The sequence below is a fragment of the Cygnus olor genome, chromosome 8 (genome assembly GCF_009769625.2).
Source record: "Cygnus olor isolate bCygOlo1 chromosome 8, bCygOlo1.pri.v2, whole genome shotgun sequence".
NCBI classification, from domain to species: domain Eukaryota; kingdom Metazoa; phylum Chordata; class Aves; order Anseriformes; family Anatidae; genus Cygnus; species Cygnus olor.
In genome coordinates this window covers 25,976,947-25,991,539 of record NC_049176.1, presented here as the reverse complement: position 1 = coordinate 25,991,539, position 14,593 = coordinate 25,976,947, and the positions used below count along the sequence as shown (strand labels likewise).

General features: G+C 34.8%; 1 protein-coding gene across 2 annotated transcripts in view; it reads left to right on the top strand.

Moving 5' to 3' along the window:
• The window catches only part of FAF1 (Fas associated factor 1), a 161,474-nt gene that overhangs the window by 68,862 nt on the left and 78,019 nt on the right, over positions 1-14,593 (top strand). For both annotated transcript variants that reach the window (XM_040564936.1, XM_040564937.1), the window contains one exon: positions 10,599-10,685. In XM_040564936.1, coding sequence (XP_040420870.1) covers positions 10,599-10,685 — 87 coding nt within the window. The remainder of the gene's footprint in view (positions 1-10,598; positions 10,686-14,593) is intronic.

The following is a 14,593-nucleotide window of genomic DNA, read 5'->3' as shown; positions in this document are numbered from 1 at the left end:
TTTCTTTTTTTTTTAAAAAAAGTATATGTATATTGGAGAGGTTAATAGTATAATCAGGCACCTTATGTGTATATATCTTAAATGTAGCAATATTAGTAACTAACTTTATTACTAACCAATGTGTGTAGGTGAAGTTCTGAAAATAGACTGTTCAGGTTGTCTGCATAATTTTATTTTCCGGTGTGAAACTGACAGTCATTTCTTGGTTAAAACAGATATGAATTTCATATTTTTTCTGGATACTGTTGATGTGAAGATAAGCCCAAAAAGAAGTGGCAATTTGGTAGACATGAAAATGAGATGAAGAAATACCAGACTTTTTTTTTGTTAATAAGAAGCTGAATAACAGCTCAGTAAACCTTGTTTTATAATTAGTTTAACTTGAATTTAAAATAATATCGATACATCATCTGTTGAAACTCAACCACATAAAATAATTTATGATATTTTATACTTATGGTGACCGAGAAAAATACCACGGTTCACTTTAGTGCTGAGTACTTATTGAGTTCTCACATGTAAGAGTCTGCCACCTACTCAATACCAACAACCTAAGCAAGGTTCAACTAAGCAAGTCAATTGTTGAGTTATTGGTGGGCTTCTGAGTTAACCCATGTCTTCTTTTGTGTAATAAAGATACCAGCAGGTTTTTTTAGAGAAAACAAGATTTGCATATCATTTCTCTCTTGGGTTACAAATGCAATTGTAAGCTCCCTAGAAGGTGCAGTGCAAGTCAAACTAATGGATTTGTCCTGTCATTCCAACTCTACAGTATTGGTGAAATAAGTGCAATGTGTGAGACCTTTCAGATCTGTGGCTCTTCTTCCTTTTTAGATGCATCTTGTTGTCTGGTACTGGAAGCAAATGGACTGCAGAGAGAGCCTACCAATCTCTCTAACAAGCAGCAGACTTGCTGGGATCTTTAGGTGTAAAAGTGGTGGGAAGAAAGAGGTAAAGCACTGAAGCTGAAGGAGTATTGGAGGATTTCTCTGCAGTGTAGTGCTGCACAATTCTCTGCACAGTAGTTCTGCTTTGCTTCACAAGATATATTTCATATAATGTCTAAATTTTGCAAGTAACTTCAAACTGGCCATTTTGAAACATTTGAAATAGGTTTTATGTTGTCTCTAGTAGCAGTTAAATATGCTCTCATATAAATATTTTATCAGTTGTCTAGAAATGAGATTAAAAAAACACATGACAAAATAGTGACTTTATGATTTGTCAAATTGAAACAAGGAGGCTTGCCACTTAAAATAAGGATCTTCTCTTAAGCACATGGGATTTAGGCATTTTATGATACTTTGAAACAGAATCAGATTTTATCCTGAAACATGTTCAGGAAGGAGTGGAAGAAGACACTATCAGTGAAATACATCAAGAGCATAAGTCTTGGTAGCATAATCTGAGATTTTCTGGAGAAAGTAGGATTGAATCTCATTGGATCAAAGTGAAAAGAAATTTGGAAGAGGAAATTTTTTTTTCTTTTTTCAATATGAATACAAATGGTGGTTTTTTTTTTTTTTTTTGTTTTGCTATAATTAAATGCAGCAAAAAGGGAACATCTAACGTCCATTCATCTTAAATGGTAAAATAAGTGGTCATTTTATTGATATGACTGATTACTTTTGAAACGCATGAAAATGCACAAATAGGGAAGTGATGAAAGAGCAATACATGTATTTATCATGCTTTGGCTGTTGCAAGCCAGTTTCTTTTGAAATGAAGGTGAAGGCGTTTGTCATCAAATAAATTCGTCTAAATTCAGCTTTCGTTCAGAACATGACAGCCGTGAAAACGTAACAGATCTACTCTCCACTGCAAGAATCACATCCTCTCTCTCTCTCTCACTTCTACTAATAATTCATGCCCTAGAAATAATAAATATAGTAGTAATTCACCATGCTATAGCTCAGTAAGTCAATTATTTCCTTAAAACAGAAAAATACAGCCACTATAAGATACAGGAAAGTATAATACAGACTTTTGCTGAGGAGTTCACGCAATAATTCCTAACAAAGGAAATGAAATAGACTGAAAGGCAGGAGCTGCAAAATTACACTTGTTTGCATAGTAGTCTGAATATATGCACATGATATGGACAAACTGGGATGAAACCTATGTGACGTGCAAATTTTTTCGTACTTTCTAACCTTTGCTTATATTTTCCAATTACCCCATAGTGGCTGTGGCTTCTAGCCTTGGCTATGGTAGGTCTGAGAGATGTTGGGATGCACAGAAAGTGTATTTAGTAAAGTGTGTTTTCATACCTATTTTAAGTAGCTTGAATTAGAGGTACTGCTCTTGGTCATGCCCTTAACTTCATGATTGGTAAATGTTAAGGTATATTTTTCTCCCAGTTACTGATTTCATCACTGAAGTAATCTATTAGGAATATACGTAAAGTCTCCAAGTATGCAGACCATGTACAAAATTTTTGTCCCTTGGCTCCTGGCTCCCTCTCTTTCATGAGGTTAGCCCAGATACAAACTGTTACCCTAGTACAGACTATTATATTTAATAGATAGCTGTTTCAACTAGTGGCTTTCGTATGACTATTTTTTTAAGCTCCGAAGATACAGAACTGATCTTACTAATTATGCTTGTCTACTTGCAGTGGTCTTCTAATCAGTCATTCATGGCTTCTTCCTAGAGATATCCTAATTCAGCTTGTATATTCTGTATATTCAGGTGAGGTGCTCTGTCTGGCTTCAGATCTGCTACAGCTGCACATACTGCTGTAGAGAATTTCCATCGTGCTTTTGAAGCAATCTGAAATCTGCTAAAAGGTGGTAAATAAAAGCAATGTTTTCTATAGCAAAACAAATGTCTAATTATTCCTAACAGGTATGGGATTTTGCGTGAGTATGGACTTCCAGAGTTGTCCTGCTGATTTTAAAGGGGACTTAAAATGTTAATTTTGAATGGGGATAAAATCCTTGGCATTTGGCAATTTATCAACATTTTAGGACATAAAAGGAGATAGACTGTAGCATTAGCAAGCTCTTTTGGTAACTTTCTTGTGGCAAATTAATATCCTTCCTTGGGGGAACAATATTAGAGACTGTATTTGTCCTTTATTTTGGGTGCTTTGTCAAAAGAGCAGTTGTCTCCTGTTAGTGACCTGGTAATAGATGACTTAATATCACTTGCCTGTTCTCTTTTATAATGCACATGAAGGTCAGTTAAAAGAGCCGTACCGTTTCGTTTGTATTATTAATAAATACGTTTTCTTAAATGAACATGTCTATGGAATGGAGAAGGAAACTAGGACTTCAAAATGTATCTCCTCTGTGTCAGCACACTATTTAGAACAAAACAAACCCGAAAGACTTCAAGTATTATCATCAGTTTTATTTTGTTAGCAGAAGTCTTTAAGGCATTTTCAAACTAATTCATAAAATTGTTTTGCCACTAAGTGTTTGTTGTTTGATCTCTTTTCACCCTAATCACATCTTCCTTTCAATTTCTAATGTCACAGCTAGCTCACACTCTTAATTCTTTCATGCCCTATTTCAACCTTATGCTTGTGTACTGCTAAAAAGATTTTTCTTTTAATACTCATATCTCTTGCCTCAATTTCTTAAAGATGTGTTTTTCCTTCTTCTGTAAGAATTTGTTTCTTCTTCTAACTTTCTATTAAAAAATTCAAAGGGTCATGCATTTTTAAGTTCAGAGGCGATTATCACAATTAGGTCTCCTAGGCACTACAAGCAATGAATCATAATAATTATGTAGGCTGAACCTTTGGGGAGTGCAGGCCATATAGCTGCAATCAGTAACTTCTGCATCAAGTTCATAAGATTGTAAGTTGCATTTAGCTGTAACGCTCTTCTAGAAGGATACCTAGTTTAGGTATTTATGGATGGAGATCAGCAAAGAGGCCTTTTACTCTGTAAAATTAAAATGCGCATGTATGCTGGCAGAAAACGATGGTTGAAACAACATTTTTAATGCAGTTAATTGCATACAGAATTCAAATTTCTCTCAATATAGATATATAGAAATGTCTCCGCTATGCTATCACAGATCTCACTATCCATGACTTCATTATTCTTCTCTTTAAAATTTAGCAAGCAATTATCTTTTTTTTTAATAAACAATTCTTATTAAAGGTGTTTCACTGTATCTTGCACATCCTGCATTGCGTATGTGTTTGACATTGTGTGGAAGTTTAATTTCTGATATTCAAATTTCTGATATTCATGCTCAGTATCCTTAGTATGTCCAGGTAAGAGATGGTGAATGAGCAAAATGAGATGTGTAGTGAATATAGCCAAACATTTGTGACTTGCTGCAGCCAAGGAAGAGGGCAGATCCAAAGCAGTGGCAAAAAGCAGTATCTGGTAGCTTGGAGAGCTCAGATTAAGTCTGGTGGAGAAGTTGGGGCAGGAGGTGGCGGTTGGAAAAAGGTATTTTTGGATCAGAACATAACTTGCTAAAGCTTTGAGGGGGATATCCCATGTCCTTGGGATATCCATCTTTTTCGATTATACTATAGGTATGTATTTGGATCAGGTAATCTGGAGGAATTCACATAATAATGATCAGTGTAATGTTTAATTGAATCCTTGTTCTTATTTTCTTTTTCAAAATGTGCAGTTTTAATATACAAAAATATACTGGTATTACCCACTGGATTTTTTGTAGATTGTGGGATTAAGATGTTAAATTGGCAGAAAACTATTAAAAAACAAAATAAAAAAAATAAAGTGACATCCAAGATTGTTTGATTTGAGAGAGGTTTAAATATGAGTTCCAAATAGTGAAATCAAGGATTATGAAGTATGAAAAATTGTGAAATCTATGAAAGTAATTTATTCATGACATTTTTGTTGCTGAACTGAAATTGCAGGATGCTTTTTTACAAGTATTTACAGAATGTGATGAACTTTAAATGTGTTATTTAAGTCTAAGTCATCTGGTAATGCCTTCACTATAGATGGGCTTCTGATAACAACTGTTACTTAGGGGTAACTTACAGGTATTCTAAATCTATTTGAATAAGCGTTACGGTTCACAAATACAGCTCAAAGGCGATATAAAGGGAGTAGGTAATCTCTCTCTGAAGGTGACATTCTGTCAGCTGTAGATAGAACATGGCCAAGTAGCTTACAGGGAAAAAATACAGTTTTTGGAGTTTAGGACACTTAAATTTTGCCGATAATATTTTATGTAAGTAATTTGGACTGTATCCAGCCCTCAAGAATCTGCTTCAGTAAAATTAAATTAACATTTTTTGTTGAATTTTCCACACTGAATTATTCAGCTTTCATTCTTTGCTGTGTTCAAGACATGTTTAATGACTCAGTGTAATGGACCCGAATCTGGGGAAACAAATCTCTAAGTGCTTTGTTGGGGACCAAAAAAATCCATATGCCTTTCTAGAAGACGGGTATTCTGGAGAGTTTATTCTCATGTCTAGTGTTCTGTTTTCCTAAATTAGATTTTTTTTTTTCCTAAAAAGTTATGGTGAATCATCTCTCTAAGTTTGTTGTCTCCTTGCAGATTTTTTTTCTCCTGAAATTTTCCCTTCGCCATTTCAAAATACGTAACAGCAAGATAATGCATTAACTTCACATCCGCCTATTCAGCCACTTAAATGTCCTTTCAGTAGTTACCTGTTTCTCCTTGCATCATTACTCAAACTGAAAATAGCGTGGATTACTTATTTTAAATTACTAATTTCTTCCTTAGACATGGGAAGCTCTTATTCCATATTTCCAACAATTAGTGGCAAAATTTATGTACTTCAATCTCTTTTCTAGATATTGCAATTAAAGATTTAGAAGCATCAAAAATGCATTTGTTGGTTAAAGCTTTAGCTTACTGAGGAAACTTTAAAATGATAAAGCGAAAGATAAAGTATTTTGATTAGAAATATATATTTTTTTCCTTTAGATTACAATAGAGTGAATTGAGTAAATACGCAAATGGAAATAGTTTTTTAGCATCATGAGTCTTCCTTGGAGAGTTTCAGTGCTTTGCAGTTGTTGAGAAGCAAACACCAGTATTTTATAAAGTCTGATTCTGACATCTTAATTGACTAATTGGAAGCATTACAGAATTTAAACTTCAGTCAGCTGTTAGAAAGTTATCATTTCATGTCTTTAGAGATGCGGTACTGCTTGTAAAGAAAGGGCTAGTAACGTGCTATATCCTGCTTGTGGCTAGCTGGCTAAAATACAAAATACTTTCTCTGTTTTGGCTCACTTTTTCTCTCCTAACCTCTTCCATTTCTGTCCTGCTTCTTTACTACTCCAGTGGAGCACATGTGTGCAGCAGCTTGTGGCAGAGGTGTTGGTTCAGAAATTCTTTCTCTACTCTCACATCCCTGTATCTCTAGTAGTTTTAGGTAGTCCACAGGTAACAGAAATTACCATTTTATCTGCCCCATCTTCTGTGTTCAGAACTACCGATAACATCAGTAGCCTTTCAGCCTCACTGCTTTATCACCTCTGACACTTCCCTGTGTGTAGAAACCTGGAGATGCGGTGTCCCTGCTTCCCATGAGTTGCTGCCAGAGCCGTGATGCTCTCCACTATCTGTCCTTGGAACATGTCTGTTCTTTGGCTGAGGTGTTAAAGGCTTTCCTCTGTAGTCGTGATGATTATCACTTCAGCCATTTTTTCCCTCCTTTTTTTCTTTTTTTCTTCACCAAAATGCTTTTGCTTACTTTGCATTTCTTCCTGTCACTGCCCCATCCATATCATTGCTGTCCCCTGAAAAAATTGTACTTGCTTGTCTTGGCTAATTCTCTGTTACAATGTCAAAGTCAAGATTCTCGTTTTGCTATCAAAGCCCCATGCAACCTTGCTCTGTCTGCGTCTGATCTAATTTCCCTGCATCCCCCAACTCACATTCCACATTCCTCACAGTCCTCTGACTTTATTGCTCCTTTTGTCTTCCTTTCATGCACTCATTTTTGCACTGTCTTTCATGCTGCCTATGTGCCTGGAACAGTCTTTAGCATCTCAGCCAATTTACAGCTTTGCATAAATTATATTTAATAATAAGACTAACAAAAGTTCATTATCTACATTATTTCAATTAACTTTGTACCTGCATAAGCAGAAAACAGCCTGAGGGAAACTACTGTTAAACTTTGTTGTGATTTGTTGTGATTCAAAGATACAGATTCAGGCACGACACTTCTTTGATGATTCAGCATATTTAATTTTTTTAAACAATTCTGTAGGTGTTAGACTTTTTAACAGTAAATTTCGGGTTTTTCTAGTTCAGAAATGTGAAAAAAGCTTTTTACTCCTCATATGTGAAACCACCAGCAGGTCGTCATCATATAACCTGGTACGGAATTCTCACCCTGTTATCTATTTATCTATTTTATTTCATTTCATCCTTACTAAAATAGATGTGGAAAGGCTTTGAATGTTGCATTAACTTCATCTCTGAAAAAAAAAAGTATCTTCTGTGTTTAACCCTGTTTTTTAAAGGAATATTCTTACTTCCTAAAAAAGCAGTGAAAGGTAAGAAAGTAGGACTCAGCCTGTATCTGGGAATTTTTCTCAGTCTGGCAACTTCCACATACAGGTTTTTAGAAACATCTTTTAATATGCTGACTTTGTTCTAATAGCAGAGAAAATGAGTAAAGGTAAAACTTCATGTGCTTCTCCAGCACCTGGTACAGCTGCAAGTCAGGGCATTCTGCAGGAATTAATTATACTTGCATAAAAATTCATCTGAAATATTTTTTTTTTCATTCCATTTAAACACTTGTATTGATACTGTTCACAGCTGAATTGAGGAACCAAATAAATGTGCCTCTAATTTGTTTTTAAATGATTTAGTATATTCTGGAGATTATAATCTGAAGGGTGGCTGCCATAGTAATGTGCCAGTCACCACGGCGTCTGAGCATTATGAAAAGAAATTCTGCGCTACACAAAGACAATACCACCAATTAGTATTTCTAACTGATCAAAGCTGGGGAACCAAAAAGTTTGCCAATAAACGTAGCTCAGTGGATGGCACTGGAAGTTAGTTAGATTTACATATACTTACAAAGATTTCAGTCTTCCTATCGACACCATGGGAACTTTTTAAATGCAAGTTTAACAGACACTTCTTCCACTCACTGTGCAAACTGAAATTTTTTCAGTTGCATGAAGAATGTGGCCATAGGTTTTTATTTTGCCGATGTAGTGAAGAAGCGTTTTATGTTTATGTTTGAAATGAATATTTATTTTCTCTTCACATATTTTTTTAATTTTAAACTGAAATTGAAACAATTAATGAAGAAAAGGGAGCTTCTGTAATTGATTATTAAATGTTTCTAGTTTCTAAAACTTTCTCACTCTGCTTTCTTGATACTATTCTCATTACCAAATAAACCTAAAATTTAAGTTATTTTAAAGCAAACCTATTTTATCTTAAATAATTGTGTCTTCTTGTTTGAAATAGGACTACTTTGGCAAGGATTCAAAATCCAGCTATGATTTTAACCCAAGCAGTTTATTTAATCAAACATTACTCCAATAAGTTTTGCATGGTCTCCTGCCTGACCAGCCCTGTCTAGAACAACTAGTTTGTCCTGCGACGAGTTGCTCAACAGATGTCATTCTGGTAGAATAATGCAGCAGAATACTTGTGCCTTGGCTAAAATTACTTCAACTTTGATCACTTTTGTTCAGCACATCAGTCTGGCATTGTGCTTTATACCAACATAACACTTTACCCCGAGCATGCCTTTCAAGCTTAGAATAGCAGAGGAATGTTATTGAATTCAGTGCAGTTACAGATAAGTTAATGAAAGAAGGGAAATACTGTTTTTTTCATAATGCTGTTCTGTTGTGCTTTGGAATTAAAAGGGAATTTGAGGAATGTGACTTCTGAGTTATTTATTTTTACCTCTGAAGACTTTTTGAAAACAATGTAATGTCGTTCTATTGATCCCATGTTTCTGTAAATAAGTTTTACTTGTTATTTCAAAATAGCTCTTTTTAGAATTTAATATTGGGAAAATATGACTTTTTAATGCGTAATTGGAGAACGGTTATCTCACAGAGATGCTTTATCCTGGTATTTACCGCAGGAAAACTAAAATAGCAAGAACCATATTCTTGTGATCACAGCTCAGTATTGTTACATGTTGATGGGATGTTGTGGGGTCAGTACTGAGTAATGACATCTCTTTACCTTGATACTACTGTGAAATGAATACTGCACAGCAGGCCAGCCTCTTGTTAAGAAGCACTGAAGAAAGGCTGTTTGTTTTGAACAGTAGGAATGAGATCATACACCAAGTTCTATAGAGTTCTGTCTTCCATAATTCCATTTTTCACAGGTGCGTGTGTGTGCATACACACATATATACAAAGATGCCGTATATATGTATATTTGAAATGATTTAAATAAATGTTTTTTGTAGTTAAGCTATATTTGTATTTTTAAGGCATGACATTCTTAAGTATGAGGAAGTACTAATACAAAGTACACTTTAATGACTTAAAAATATATCAGTATTCTGTCTGAAACAAAATAATGTTTTTGGTTTATTTTTTTAATTAAAATATAGCTCTCAAAATTTTGATTTAAATGTAGTTACCAGATCAGTCTCCCTGCCAAAACTTCTGAACAAAACCAACATTAACATAAATGTTATGTGGCATATATGTAACATACCATTTGCGAGGAATTTTTGTAATTTCCAGTTGACAAGTAACCAAGTGAAAGGCTAAAGAGGTCATCAGAATATGCTGTTTGCAATAATAGTCCTGGCATTTGCTTCAAGTCAAGTCTTACCCATCTGCCTTAATATCTTTTGGTTTAATGTGTCAAATACTTGGTTATTGTGTCTGCTGGCATCAGACTGTGTGGCCTCGTGGAGCTGGGAACAGGACACAATTTGTGACTTCCTGAGATGTTCTGCTGAAATGTTATGTCAAATGTTAGTAAAATGTATCAAACCTAATTTTTATTTATCTGAAAATGTTCTTTTGGCTGTTGTAAAGGTTGTTGAGGTCTTCACTTAGAAATGAGAGTAGATCTGTGAAGGCAAGGGAGGACCACACGTTCCTGTGTGGCAGTTTAATAGAAAAATCAAAACCCAGCAGTGTTTGCTGTAAGCCTTGCATTGGTCACAGTTCTGGTGGGGCAACTTTCACGTGTGCTTGCTGCTTCTGCAATCCTTATCTTATATTATTATCTTATTATCTTTGTATAGGTATTATACAGAATTTGAGCTATCACTCACTAGACAAGTACAAAAATACTTTTCTTTTGTTGAGGTTTTAATAAGTGCTCATCACAAAACTTCTGATGAAACGCATCAGTTCTTTTTTAACATGTGTTAATGTTTTTGAGGGAAGAGTTTTCCGTGCTTACCATGCTTCGTTAACAACAAATTCTGAGTGATATTTTATATTTTTTTTTCTCTTTAGCAGTTTGTTCAATTGCTTATGGCAGCACTGTACTTCAGTAGTGTTGCATGTAAACCTCTGAAACAGATCTGAACCTTTGACTGTTGGAGGAACCCATTTTACAATAATTGGAAAAGAATCAAGAAGTTTGTAATTATGATGAAAATGATTGTTTGCCTATATGCTTTTGATGGTACAAGTCCTGATTTTCTTTCCCAGGTAAAGCGGAATGTGTATGACCTAACTAGTATCCCTGTCCGTCACCAGTTGTGGGAAGGCTGGCCTCCTTCTGCCACAGATGACTCAGTAAGTAGCTTTGGTTCTCATTTCATTTCTTGCTACAGATAGCTGATTTTAGCTGTATTTTGATCAGAATCGCACAATGACTTTTATTGACCCATATACATATGACAAAGCTTTTTACTGAAAGATGCAAATACTAAGTTATTGGTTACTGAACCACATATCAGTAGAAATTATTCACATGTATCAAATTCAGTGTATGTTTTAAACTACGGGAAGTCATTGTCCCTAGACTGAAGCAAAATTGCACATAATTTTGAAAGTTGAGAAGGACTATTGCAGGGTTCAATCTTCAGGAAAAAAATCCCATTCTTTACATATATTCTGAGTAATCGATTCGTGGATATGCTTAAGCACGCGTCTGACATTAAACAGGCAGGTTGAAATCAGTGGAGAGTATCTTCTTTGGTTCTTGTAGAACCAGTAAGAATATATCAACATTTGCAAGATTGCATTTTGAAACTGTAAGTATTATGTATACAAGATGCTTCAATTTTAAAACATATTTAAAAGCATTTATTAGTACCATTATTTAGAAATAGAGCGTAATATTAGCTGAGATTAACGTACCCTCAGTAGCGGAATTAACTATAGAGAATTGCCTACAAATTCATGAATCTGTGGGATTTAACTGCAGAGTTCTGTTAAACATTAGACTTAATTCCTTGAATGGTTGTCCCTACAGCATATTTTACATCATATCTTTCAGTTTTGCTCTTTTTTTTTTTCTGGTAGTTCCTACTGCCAGCTGGTGAGGTTCACCTTTATTTTTAGGTTTCTTTTGTTTTTGTTTTTAAACACATAATTATGTAGCTTTGTTGTATGCAGATGTCAAGACAGTGACCTGAGAAAAATACAGAAAAACTTGAGTACTTTCATTTTTATAGAATCGCATATTTGAACTAAGTCTATATCCTGAGTATGCTACAAAATGAAGATGGAGTTAGGATTTGCTGTTTCTGTATGTTAGCATTATCTTTGATGCATTACTTTCTACTCTCCTGTCCTTTTCTACTCCACTTCTTGTAAAAGAAGATTTGCTGTTTGTACACAATTGCTGTGTTTTTTTCCTCTGGGTAAAGGATTTATGCAAATTAAAAAGAAAAATGCAAAAACTGTCCAAATTTCTAGTATAATTGTTAAATGTCTGTAGTAATGTTTGCAGAAATAGTAATTAGGTTTGAGAGAGGTGGGTTAATCTTTGTCCATGTATTCAAGAGCATATACAAGAGTATAGATATAAGATCTGAAATAACAGCATGTTGTTGTGTGGTAATTAGTCTTTGAAACTTGGATCCGTTTTAACATTTTATTAGTTTACATTAGCCCAGAGAAGAATTGGAAACTCAACCCTTCTAATCTGTTTTCCCACAGCTGTTAGGAAAAAACAATAAATGATGGAAAAATTTTTCTTTGAGTAGGATATCTTGCATATGTAAAACTCATAAATCAGTTTTAAGTCTGCTTTTGCAAGTGACATTGTTGCAGGTGAATTTTTCCCCTTTTCATCTTTAATGAAATCGGTGAATGTTGAGTCATCTGCTCCAAAGCAGGAGAGTCCTCAAAGCTCACTGCTAGAGTCTGCTGCAGCTGAGACTTGTCAGCTGTGTAAACAGATTGGAATGTGTTACCAACAAAAATATAATTAATTTCTGTCTAAAATTAGAGGCAGTAGCTTACTATTTATAAAGATTTAATGCTAGCAATGACTATCTGCACGTTTTTTCTTCTGCATGCTGGAAATATTCAGCAATAATTACTTAAGTAATAAGTAGTGATCTCCCTTGTTAAGTGACAGATTTTTTAAAACACTTTTCCCATCGTTTTTGTTTGCTGTATTGTATAGTGCACAGTCACAATTAAAGAGTTAAAGACTTGATTAAAATACTTTTTCATTTACATTTTATGCAGCATAAGAAATACTTCGTAATACCACAGGAGGTTTTTCAGTGCAGTTCTCGTTAACCTTTGGCTTAGCAAACAGGACAACTAAATAGACTTGGCATAATTGGATTCCTGTATCATCTTGAGTCTCTTATGAACCTGACAGACTACGGTCTTCTGACATTATCAGGAAATTTAGTGTAGTCAATAGTCATTTAAAACATTGTTGCTTCGTCTCCCCTCAGAGTTAAGATACATTCTCTGCTTGTGCTACCTAATGAAATATGGGATACTGTATGAATTGTCAATAACTCTTTTGCACGCTTTCACCAGGGAAATAGGTACCAAAACGTCCCAAGTAGGAGAATGTTTTCATGCTGTGACGCTTTAATTGTGAGAAACAAGGCGTACATAGTCTGTGGAAATCTCATTTCACCATTCAACAAAGACACGTTTTTAGCTTTTATTGTGCCTGAATAACTTTAACACCGTGAATTATGTCTGTTCTGCTCATTAAAGTTCAAACAATGTCAATGTATGAGTTTAAAATATTTTTTTAACAAGTTTACATAAGTAAAACTTAAATTAAGTCTTTAATATTAATTAATCTATTTTGGAGGTATGTCATCAACTGATGCAGTGAAGTCTTGAAAATTATCCTAGAAAATTAAAAATAATTAATTTGATTTAAATAGGTTCATGGTTTGTTCTCAATCTTTGTTTATTTTGGATATCATGACAACCTGAATGTTACTGAACTTATAAAACGAAATGCGTTTTTGAATTTTTAGTGAATTATTCTGGCTTGGTTTTCATTTTCTTTGTTGCATTGGCTGAACTTCTAAAAGTCCACTGGTAATTACTGCTGTTGTTGAGTGGAGCAAGTAACCTTCTAGTATGTATGAATAAAAAGAAAGTGAGATCAGTAGTAGGCAGTATTTTAGTTACAGTTTTAAATGGAAGCATTATGATTTTATTTACACAAGAGCAGATGATTTTTTTGGATATCAGCTTTACAGATGTATGTCTAAGGTAAAACCTTTTCCCCCTTGAGGTCACTTTTTACTTTATTTCAGTAGGATGAATTTTTTGTCCTGGATCTTTCTGTTGTTTGTTTGGTAGCAGAGAACACCAATGCCCAGTATGGGAAGGAGAGAGGTTGCTTTTGCTCTGCTTTTGTTCTCTGTATTAAAGGTAGAACTTTATCCTTATTCATTGTTTTAAGTCATTTCCGTGTAGTGATGCAAAGTGCCTACTTCTTCGTAAGTAACAATACCCAACTTGTCCACATGGAATATATTTGTACATGAAAAAGTTGTAAAACTTCTAGAATGAGTTGGGGGGTGGGGAAGGGAGAAACAAAGACAGAAAGCAAAGCGCCTGGTGGTGTAACTGTGCCCATGTGTGCAGGATCCATCCAGGGGACCTCCAGCATCTGTCCTTCCACCTGCTGCTGCTAGTGCTTTGTTTCCCTGACCACTACTGTTAACCAGGACCTCACATCCTCATTTCAGGACAAGCAACCACACTTCATTGTACAGATATGCCAATGAATGTTAGTTTAGGCAGGAGCAGGTCTACAAGTCAGTCATGTGCACTACAGATGAGTACCACTTCAGATGTCACACACTGGTATTGAGGCTCTGCATCATCCCCTGTGGACGAGACCACTTTCAGCTCTGACCACTTTCAGCTCTGTAGGAGATGTGGTTGATGTTCCTTAGCTAAATTTAATAAAGACTTCTAGGTTACAACCAAAATTCGTAGATTCAAACATTTATGTATGATCTAATTAGTGCTGCTGTTATGTTTAGCTATTTCATTGGTAGATACCAAGTGCAGTCCATCTACACTGATGGAGATTAAGAATGGTGATAAATGCTTATAGGTTTCTGGAACAAAAGCAAACCATTTATCACATTTATCACGGTAATCTAAGAACACTGAAGAACAAAATATGTTGTACCATTATATTTAAAATGCAAGTTAGTCTGGTATCTCTGGTTTAAAAACAAAACAAAAGTTGC